Source organism: Sinocyclocheilus rhinocerous, unplaced genomic scaffold (genome assembly GCF_001515625.1).
Source record: "Sinocyclocheilus rhinocerous isolate Xijiao unplaced genomic scaffold, SAMN03320098_v1.1 scaffold1004, whole genome shotgun sequence".
NCBI lineage: Eukaryota > Metazoa > Chordata > Actinopteri > Cypriniformes > Cyprinidae > Sinocyclocheilus > Sinocyclocheilus rhinocerous.
In genome coordinates this window covers 822,241-833,470 of record NW_015627248.1, presented here as the reverse complement: position 1 = coordinate 833,470, position 11,230 = coordinate 822,241, and the positions used below count along the sequence as shown (strand labels likewise).

The 11,230-nt window shown below is 35.6% G+C and overlaps 1 protein-coding gene across 6 annotated transcripts in view; it reads right to left on the bottom strand.

Moving 5' to 3' along the window:
* LOC107725376 (cTAGE family member 5-like) overlaps window positions 1–10,745 on the bottom strand; it is a 23,216-nt gene extending 12,471 nt beyond the window's left edge. For 3 of the 6 annotated variants that reach the window (XM_016534615.1, XM_016534623.1, XM_016534630.1), the window contains exons 1-14: window positions 10,518–10,745; window positions 10,286–10,419; window positions 10,046–10,138; window positions 5,900–9,566; window positions 5,383–5,694; window positions 4,973–5,046; window positions 1,863–1,994; window positions 1,752–1,773; window positions 1,555–1,643; window positions 1,377–1,448; window positions 1,140–1,250; window positions 951–1,022; window positions 749–853; window positions 532–654 (exon numbers count right to left, since the gene is read on the bottom strand). In XM_016534615.1, coding sequence (XP_016390101.1) covers window positions 532–654; window positions 749–853; window positions 951–1,022; window positions 1,140–1,250; window positions 1,377–1,448; window positions 1,555–1,643; window positions 1,752–1,773; window positions 1,863–1,994; window positions 4,973–5,046; window positions 5,383–5,694; window positions 5,900–9,566; window positions 10,046–10,138; window positions 10,286–10,419; window positions 10,518–10,626 — 5,115 coding nt within the window. In that variant the 5' untranslated portion in view covers window positions 10,627–10,745. The remainder of the gene's footprint in view (window positions 1–531; window positions 655–748; window positions 854–950; window positions 1,023–1,139; window positions 1,251–1,376; window positions 1,449–1,554; window positions 1,644–1,751; window positions 1,774–1,862; window positions 1,995–4,972; window positions 5,047–5,382; window positions 5,695–5,899; window positions 9,567–10,045; window positions 10,139–10,285; window positions 10,420–10,517) is intronic. The other 3 variants (XM_016534638.1, XM_016534646.1, XM_016534654.1) reach the window with 3 other exon arrangements.
* Between the last annotated feature and the right edge of the window lie 485 nt (window positions 10,746–11,230).

Here is an 11,230-nt window from a genome sequence, read left to right as displayed (position 1 = left end):
TTTAAGCGCCACCTGCTGGCAGAGAGTGAATCTGCGTCTCATTCAGCTCGTCTGCTGTTTCTGTTTCATGCAGATATGTTTTATGCATCAAACCAGTCAAAGTCAAGTCAAGTCAAACCATTCTGTTTTTGCTTCAAATTTCGAAACTATACAATGTAATTTAGATTAAAAACTGCTCATGTTGCATATATGCAGCATCTTTGTTTGGATCATGATTAAAATGCAGTGGTTGCCTCTAATTTTAAATGGGAAGAGCACAGACAAAGCCTTAGTTTGTTTATATGAAGACATTTCTTTTATTTGTGTTACTTATTTATTTGATTTGGGGCTTGTTTTAAAATTTAAGTTTTGTTAAATCGTGAATCGAATCGAATCGTGAGTTGAGTGAATCGTTACATCCCTAGCAAGGATGCAAAGTGACAGTAAAAACATTTACATATAAATGCTGTTCTTTTGATACTGAAAGAAATATGACGGTTTTCTGTTTTCTAGTGTCTGGTCTCATTGAGCCTGATGCCATTGTGTTTTTACCTTGATGCGATCATCTTTATTAGCGCAGTCCTCCAGCATACCAGTATGAGATCTTTCACTCATTTTCATCTCCTCCTCCAGCTCACCGAGACGTTCACCCCAGTCCTCTGCCTCTTGCACCAGCTGTATGAGTGAAGAAAACATAGGTACTCCTGTTAAATGTTTTTTATTGATCTGTTCATCTTCTCCAAGCTAAGCACTCTAACACAGATCTCACCTGTTCTTTACTCTCAAGCAGCATTGCATGCTCCTCTTTGGCCGCCTGCAGGTTTTTCTGCAGTCGCTCTGTGTTGATCTCATGGATCTTCAGTGTTGTGTTGTCCTACAGATGGAGAAACAGGTAACAGTATAGAATTACAAATGATTGTGTTTAAAAAAGGAAATATGACTGAAACATGCATCATATACATAGTCAATACCTGTTCTAACTGGGACTTTCGTTCTTTAGCTTCCTCTTCTAAATTTCTTAAAATCTGCTCAAGTTCAGCAAGCTGAAAAACAAATATAACAATTGTTAGGACAGATACAGACAACATAAAGGGCATCAAGCATGAACAGGGTAGTTTGAATATGTAAAGGGAGAATATCTGTGTGTATGACAACATTACCTGATCCTCTTGCTGTTTTCTTGCTTTGTTTTGTTGGGACAGCTCTTCTTGCAGCCTCTCTATTTCCTTTTTCATTTGTGCATTTGATTGTTCAAATTTCTGTGACGCCACCTAAAAGCAGTATAATTGGATCAGGTAACTAGTGAAGTGGTCAGGGAGACACATTTTATAAACATTAGTAGCTAAGTAACTGCATGTTTTTACAGGAAGATTTGAGACCATAATGACCATATTTACCTCTAAACTGTCTTTTTCTGCAGCTTGTGCAGACATGCCATTATTCTGTAGTGTGGACTCTAGTTTGTCAAACTGTTGAGACGGACAGACATTGTTTAGAGGGACTGATTTAGGAGAATGCAGTTATACAAGCATGGATGTGCATTAAGTGTTCATATACTGTAACAGCATTTCTCACCTTCTGTTTAACCTCACTGAATGTCTCCAGCACTTTGCACTTTTCATCAAGCAGTTCGGCCACTTTCTGCGCCATTTGCGTCTCTTTACCTGCAAACAAATCAACAGACAGGATCAGTTGAGAGCTGACAGTGGAGATCAGATAAAACAGATCATGAGGATAGGTTTAAAGCAGATAAAGAGATGGAAAACACTCACTTGCATATATTCGACTTCTGATCTGCAGAACAAAACAGAAAAAGCTCATTTAGTGAAATGATAGCACTCATAAAGTGTGCATTTTTTATGTAGCAGTAATGCATGACTTACAGACTGAATGCACCTGCAGCTGAACAGAAGCAGTGTCAATAAACCTAAAAATCCCGTGAAAACCACAGCTTCCCATGGCAGTCCATATAAGTCAGGACCAGGCCGGATATCATCAGGAAGTGAAGACACAACCTAAGACACAGAAGTTAAACAGTTATATGAATTCTCAATAAAAATGGAAGTATAAATTAAGCAATTTTACACGCTTTCATATTATAAGGCTTTTCTTAACCCTCTCTCTGTCACGCATACAAAAGTGGACAGGATGTTCTATAAACCTAAACCCACATTCACATGATCAAACACAGACACAATTTTTAGTAGTTTCACATAAACGTTCATTATTATTTCTTAAACATAGCAGTAATAATAATGATCATTTATATCACACATTTTTGCAAAGAATATTTTAGCACCTGTCATTTTTAGTCAAGAAATCAAAACTATTAAAATAAATGTATAAAGGTTTCTAAAAAAAACTACGATGTGTTTTAAAATAGATTTTTTTTTTAAACGAAAAAGTACAATCTCAGACATCCTCCTTTGTCACTGACCTACAATAACTGACCAAAACCAATGCCACTGTAAGATGAAAAAGACAATATACACTAAACCTCTAAACACTAAAGCTATACCGTCACAAACTGGTAAACAAGGCCAATAAAGGTCAGCTGAAGGCCAATAAAGGTCACTGTAGATCTATAAATCAATAAGTTTAATAAAATCACACAAATCAATGGTAATGTAAGATGAAATGAGCAACATGTACCAGATGCTTCAATGCTAACCAGCTATGTCTTAATACAAAACAGTTACACAGTATACATCTAATTAAACACTTGTAAATACTGCATTAGAATAAATGATGAGTACTATGATAGCTGACTTAATAGAAATATATATGACACCTGCTGACAGCTGCCACACACTAACGCTGTTTCATCATACACACTGTGCCACATACATCTTTGATTTTCTCCACGGCGAGAGTGTAGTAAATCTTCGCTGCTCCTTTCATGTCAGTCGCTTCTGTAACGACCGACTCGGCCTTAAATTCGTCTGCCATGATTATATCCAAACTGAGTTATTCTAAATTCTGTAATCTGTTAATTTATGTTGTTATGACATGGTGCCGGATGCTGCTCTACTCTGACTGCTAGTGCTCACTGCGCTGAGAGGAAGAGCGCACTCTTGTGTTTTAGGGAGGATTCGTGAAGCATATGATCTTGTGTTTCGAAAATGTAAATTGTAAACGTCATTGATATTTGTTTTTCTATTTTTAAATGAGAAAAAACATGTATTATGTTATATAAAACAGTAATGTTTTGACTTTATGCGAAAAAATTTAAAATCCACAAAATTTAACACCCCTACAAGGGTCATGGTTTCTTCCACACGTCACCAATTGCTGAGTGCCACAACGTTGCGTTCGCGTTTTAAAGAGACAGACGTATCTATCGACACCGAGGAGTTAGTCAGTAAACACACACGCAAAAATATTGGTCATGATCTGGTTATGAAACGTCATAGTTTAAAATATGGGTAAGTATGTTTCATTGGTGGGTGTGTCAGTTAAATATTTCTCTATAAACAAAGGTCATTGATACAGAGACCGGTTGAGCAGCTCCCTCTGGATTAAACTCAACTCAAAATTACTACTTGACTTACCTTTGTGTCTGCATTAAAATTTTATTTATTATCTATTTAGCAGGTTTTATAGGTTATTTAGGTGTAGAGACAGTAAATACTTATCAATATCAATCAATCTGCCTTGAGTGCAAAATATGACACTGTTTGGCGACATGTCAAACAGTCTATGGTCAAGACAGAAAATAGACTGTAGTCGCCGGTGTCATGCCGAAAATTGATCGGCTGCCGAAAACTGATTGGCGCCTGTAATCACTTTTTGGCAAGTGTAAAACTGCATTTTATTTTATTTTTTTTAGCCATTTAAAGGTATTTCAACATGTAAAAAGGACTGCATGAGCTATAATCTGTCAAATATAACCCTTTTACCTGTTGAAATATCCAACAAGTTTTACACTTGCCAAAAAGTGATTACAGACTCTACTTATTGAGTGAACTGTTCTTTCTGCCTCAAAATGACTTGATTTCATTCATGGTTGTTATATTTGATAGATTATAGCTCATTCAGTCCTTTTTACCTGTTGAAATACCTTTAAATGGTCAATAAAACCCACAAAATGCAGTTTTACACTTGCCAAAAAGGGATTTGAGGCAGAAAGAACAGTTCACTTAATAAGTAGAGTCTGTAATCACTTTTTGGCAAGTGTAAAACTGTGTTTTATGGGTATTTCAACAGGTAAAAAGCACTGCAAGAGCTAAATGACTTGATTGCATTCAAGGGTTATATTTGAGATTATACCTCATGCAGTCCTTTTTACCTGTTGAAATACCTTTAAATGGCCAATAATACCCATAAAATGCAGTTTTACACTTGCAAAAAGTGATTACAGACGGCAATCAGTTTTCGGCAAACGATAAATTTTTGGCATGACACCGGCTGTTTCCACGAATAGAATAAAACATATTGCATGAAACACTTTAAAGATATATTTTGAACAAAAATTGGCTTCAGAAAATGCTGATTGTCATCCTCAGCTAAACGAAATATTATATGAGTTGTTTTATTTTCTGTGTAAAATTTGGGGAATGTGTACTTTAGATTCACATTTACAGTACATGTAGATAAAAACACAGCTTTAGGTGAAATTTTCTAAATCGGTGTTTTTACCTACATGTGCAGTAAATGTGAATCTAAAGTACACATTCCCCAAATTTTGCACGGAAAATAAAACAATAAACATAAAATAAACATCATAATTAAAAGGTCGATGATAATGATAATAATTTAAATGTACCCTACTAGAATGAATTGAATATAAAATGTTTTAAGTAAAAAAAAATATACATTATTGTGTGATTTTAATTGTCCAGAATATCTTTTTTTTTTTTTTTTTGAATTTTATGAAAAATAGGTCTCTCAAAAAATTACTTTGTGCCTTTAATACAAAAAAAATAAAATAAAAAAAAATAAAAGGGACATAGCAAGCTACTTTTCCTACATGTATTTCACATGAAACACTCACCTTGTCCACTAGAGATGCAATTTCATTAATTGTGACTTCAACAAAAACTGCCATCTGATAAAATTGCCCTCCTTCTGTCAAAAAGAACAAAACACATATTTAAGTTTTTACAATTTACAATGTGTATATATAATGTGTGAAATGTCACCCCTCAAGATCTATTTTTTTCATGATGCACTCTAAAAAATGCTGGGTTGTTTCAACCCAACTTTGGGCCAAATATGGACTAACCCAACCGTTGGGTTACATTTTTAACATAAAAATTTTAACCCAAAAGTTGGGTTAGTCCAAATTTGACCCAAAGTTGGGTTGAAATAACCCAGGATTTTTTAGAGTGTGGGTTTGGACCTTTATACAGCCTATGGTTTGGACCGACAAGAGGATAATTTTAAGTCCAAAAAAATTATTACCGTTCTGTGATTCAACATGCTCTTCAGAGATAAGACCGTGGTTTTGGAAAGCTTTCTTGGTTTCAGAAGATGTCCAATCTTCTGTATCTTGCTTTCTTTTTTCCTGCTCAACAGTCTGAACACCCTCCACATTAACTCTGTTCACTAAAAGGTCCTTTTCCTCAGAGACTGGCTCATTTTGAGGATTGCCCAAGTTATTTATACCAGATCTGTCATCGGTAACTTGATTATTTTCAGCCTCTGTTGTGGAGATTTCTGTATTCTTATTCACATCTAGAAATGCTTCATGAACACAGTCATCTTCGCTGATCCCTGTGAGGAAAGAGTGGGAACATTATAGAAAATTTGACAACTATTACATTACCATCACTCAAAGAGTAAGATCTCAAAACCTAGATTTCCCATTAATCACATATGCAGAAGTTTTTGTCCCATGCAATATTGACCAAAATTATGTAACCCATTATCTGTCATGCTCTTATTATTTTTGATAATGATCATTACGAACCATCAGTACCTGGGCTTTCTACACTGTTATATGTTATCACTGGTGAATATTTCTTTCTTAGAGAAGATAAGAGGGTAAACAGTTTTTGTAGTGCTGGATATTCTTTAGTATTATCCTTGCCAGGAGAACCATTATCTTGTTGAATATGTCCCAGTTTTGTGTCCATCTTCATATGGTTTTCCAACAGCTGTTCAAAGTCACCAAGTTCATCGAGGTCATCATTATCTTGACCTGCATTAGTGTTTCCCATTTTGGAATTCAGCCATGATAACGTCTGGTCTCCAAGTGAATCTAAAAGATCTTCAATATTCTGTTCACTCAGATAAGGATATAAGTTTGTATATCCTTTAGAGGTTTCTGTAGGATGACTGACAGTATTTTTGTCTTGAATTTCAGGGCTTCCAGGTTGTTTTTCATTGCCCTGTTCTTCTTTATCTTCTGACTTCACCGCCATGTCACCATCATCACTTTGATCCCAGATGGCACCTATGTTGCTTTCCTCCCTTCCCGTGACACTTTCTGAATCGGTTTGATGATCCTCATTGTTTGCTGTGTCGGTCTCCTCTTTGTGTTCAACACTTTGATTTTGATCATGCATGATATTAATATTGCCATCCTGAACCGAGTCATTCTTTGAGAAGAAATCATTCATCATAGTTTCTGTGGAAGTTGTATAGCCATCTGGGTCTTCAGCCACAGCGTTAGGAATATTATCACTGTCTGCATTTTCTGGTAAACTGAGATCATGACCAAAATCTTTTAAATCACCAGATCCATCAGACATGTTTAGCGATGGTCTTTTTTTATGTGTTTCCTGTGTTAGACTTTCATTTGTGATTTGTGTGTCATCCTTTGTATCAAAATAATTATCTGTAGTTTCAGAAACTGTACCTGATTCCTCTTGCTCTTCTTGAACTACAACCTCATTGTCATTTTCACCTACTGAATCTGTATTCTTGACAATACTTATACCTGAGTTTTCTATCACCAATGACTCATCATGCAATTCACTGTTATTATCCATCTCATAATCTGTGCCGTTTAGGGCTGAATTTGACTCAAGGTCTGAATGCAGATTTTCTTCACTAGGTACAGTTAATTCATCTGTTACAAGAGTGTGATTATGAGAAGATCTTTCATTAAGAGGATTTATGTTTTTGTCCAATTTATGTTCATTGCTCATTTGCGTTGCATGTGCTTCTGAATCTGATAACTTTTCTTCATAAAATGTGATGTCTTTTGGTAATGCTTCATCTAATTGTGCCTCATTTCGTTCCATAACTAACTTATCTCTTGTGTCTATAACTAACTCATCATTTTCTTGCGATATACCTTGGTCGCCTTCAGCTAATTGTTTTTCATTATTATATTCTGATAATGTATCCACAGTCGGTTCTGAATTTTTATCTGCATTTATGCTTTGACCAGTTGTGACAGTCTTACTATGTGAGTCAGTGTACAAATCTGCAACATTTAATTCTTGTGTATTTTCATAACGTAACTCAGGATCTGTCTGAATATCCGACTCTGACAGTTCAGATGGATCAGCAACAGTTACAGGATCTGTGCTAATTTTATTAGAATCATTTTCTTGCTGTCTGATAGTGTCTAAATTGTCTTGATCAGACAGACTTTGAGTCAGCTTGCCCTCTAAAATGTCATCTGCTGAATCAGTTAAGTTGTTTTTGCTCTGAATACCTTCATCAGTTGTATTATTTGCAGACTTAACTTCATCACCATGTTGGGTGTTAGAGTCTTTCGAAAAGCCATCTATATCTCTTATGTCATCAGATGCAACGCTGTCTTTTAAAGTCATTGTTCCATCAGATAAGGCCTGAGTTTCACTAAGTAAATCAACATCCTTTGTGGTTGACTCTTGCTTGACAACATAAGATATTTCTTCATCTTTCACATTTTGTTGCTCAAGAAAGTCCTCCTTACCTGAATTGATCTCCTTTACTGTCTTTTCCTTATCACTTTGCACATCTTTCATGTCTTTCTCTACAGCTCCTTCTGAAACATCAGCATTGTTTTCACTTTTAACTTCATCATTTAAATTATCTGCTGACTTGATTTCAAGGATTTGTGAATCTGTGCTGTCTTCAGTCATATTAGATTCTACATCTAGTTGTTCAATGCTATCAGATGCAATGCTAACTTTTAAAGTCATTGTTTTATCAGACAGCGACTGAGTTTCACTTAGTACGCCAATGTCTGTTGGGTTTGTGTCCTGCTCATAAATATCAATCGACATTTTATCTTCTTGATCCTTGTTATTATTTTGTTCCTGATCAAAGTTTTCCTTACCTGGATCTTCTTTCTTTCCTGTCTTTTCCTCATCGCTTTGCACATCTCTTGTATCTTGCTCCACCTTTCCCTCAAAAAAATCAGCATTGTTTTCACTTTTAACTTCTTCATTTAAATTATCTTCTGACTCGGTTTCACGGATTTGTGAAATCATGCTGTTTTCTGTCATATTAGATTCTACATCTAGTTGTTCAATGCTATCAGATGCAATGCTATCTTTTAAAGTCATTGTTTTATCAGACAGAGACTGAGTTTCCATTAGTACATCAGTGTCTGTTGGGTTTGAGTCCTGCTCATAAATATCAATCAACATTTTTTCTTCTTGATCCTTGTTATTATGTTGGTCCTCATCAAAGTCTTCCTTACCTGCATCTTCTTCCTTTTCTGTCTTTTCCTCATCTCTCTTTACTACTGTGTCTGCCTGAAAAGGAAGCTTAAGCATTGATGTCAGGCCGTTGACTGAAAATATGGACTGTGAACTTGATTCTGAATCTTTGGTTTCAATGTTCTCAGTATTTGAAGCAGATCCATGGCTTTCTGACAAACTGCCTCCATCATCCTCATAATGTTTAGTTTGCTCTTCTCTGTAAACGTTTGTGATCCTGTTGTACATATTTCCGTACCACCCCACCTGTTCCTCTTCTTTTTCATTTTCTGTTCTCCTGTCCTCCAAGGGACCATCCTTATTTTCCACACTGTCGTCTGGGTTGTTTTCATCTCTCTGTTTGTTGTCAACCACATCCATGTTCTGACTGGGGTTAAGTATGCTCTGGTCCTCCGTGTTTGTGTTTTCATCGACTTTCTCAGTTTCAGGTTTAGTTGCAACTTCAGTATTGTCTTCACCAAAGCCCAAGACATCTCTACCCATACTTATCCATGAGCTAGACTGCTGAGATGAGGTATCTTCATCATTTGTTGGGTTCTTGATATTGTCCTGTGTATCAGTTTTTAGATCCTTGTTTCCAAACCCAAAAGCATTGGTGAGTTCCCCCCTGATCCAACCAAACGTTCCAGAGTTTGTCTTCTCCTCCACATGGTTCTCCTCAATATCCATTACTATTTTTCTGCTTTTGAAGGATTCTTCACTGCTCTCATCCTGTGGTTCATCATTGCTTTGCTCATTCCTGCCAAACCATCCACTAACAGCAGAGCCTTTCCAGGAAGACCCACCTTTTTGTGTTGTCTTGGGGCTGTTTTGATCAGAAACATCTTGAACAGAAATCTGGCTGGGTTTACTCTCTTCTGTTTCAGTAGGTTTATCTTGGACTTCATTGAAATCGGTTTCTTGTGACAGATCTTCCAGATCATCAAATTCAGTGCTGCGCTCAATCACTAAACCATTTTCATCAAAGCAGATGAAGTCAAATTCCTGAGGAGAAAATTTACAATGTTTCATATTTATGTTCTTGGTAGACACTTTTCTTACCAAATCAGCATACATAAGAATTAATTCTGTCAGATAATTCAGATTTCTTAGGAGTTAACTTTAGCTACACCAGCTTATTTGAGTCAGATTCTGTACACTGTAAAAAGTGAAAAATTATAATTTTTTTTTACCAGAGCCGAGCCTTAAAGACGTGAATGTAATCTGAATGGATGTAATGTAATGGATGTAATGTAATGGAAGTAGTAACAGATCTTTTCTTCCGTATTATGACATACTTCTGTGAAACGGATTATCAGAAATAAGTTGTTTTTGTTCCTGTAACTGAATGTACTGAGGTTGATTTGATCATTTTAAATAATATTTAAACCAGCTGATGTAGAAGTATAACATGAAGCACTTTTTTGTTTTTTAAAAAGTACATTAAAAACTTAATTAAAACATTTTTTTTTAATGTACATTACCTGGGTTGGCACCTGGATTTCCTTTTTCTCATCAATAAACAGTTGATCAACTTTGATGGCATCTTTTGGAAACAATCCAGACAGCTTTTCTATCTGCAAAATGTAAAATATTCTGAATATTATTAAACGTACTGTTTATATGTCAGATTAAGTAATGCACAAATGTTGTATATTGATCTTACAAAACTGATTTATACATGCATATTTTTAATCAAGACAGAACCAGAAAAGAGTACTCACACTTCCTGCCCATAGATCATTTCTTTTTCCAGTGAGTTTGTAGTAAACGGTGATGATATCCTCTTTTTTGAAGTTTAGAAAGCGGCAGTCTTTAGCACTATAGTCTCTCTGAGCCTGTACACGACTTATCATGCCTGAAGAAATGGACAAAAACATAAGATAAACAGTAAACACACATCACAGTTTTAGTCTAATCTTTTCTTTTACAGTATATGAGCATAAATGATCTTACTTTCACATTCGGGGTCTCCACATAATTTGTAGTCTGAAATCAAACCCAAACCCTGGTGTAAAAAACCGAAGACAATATGAAACAAAATGACTGCATGTACAGCTGCCATGTTTGGATTTATCCAGCAATTTCACTTCATCTCATTAGATCAGTTCCTTTATGTACATTTCCAAATCCAATAGTCAGAGGGTAAAACAAGCTAAATCCCGGCGAAATGTCATTCCCTCGGTCTTGTCACAGAATGAACCAATCCATGGAGATCACAGTCTGACACACAGAGATTGGATTAGAGGTTACTGTCAGTAAATCATTAACATCAACACAAGCCACATCACAAACTCTGGACCAAAGCCACATTCAAACTGATATGGTTTCACAATGTTAGACCACATGAAGCAGTAGTACTTTTACATTTTTTGGATTTGACCTGTGATACAGTGAGTAAACCTTGTGAAATACTAACCCCATTAAATTATCATTGTGTTAGATTATAACTATGAGACTAAAAAAAGCAGTCATTTCGAATGCATAAAAAATCATCAATACAGAAAATATTCGGAACACTCTTAGAAATGGTTCTAAAAGAAGTGACGCCATAGAAGAACCTTTTTTTTTTTGGTTCCCAAAGGATCTTTCAGTGAACAGTTCTTAAAAAAAATTTTTTTTTTTACTTTGTGTGAAGAACATCTTAACAACCTAAAGGACCTTTTACC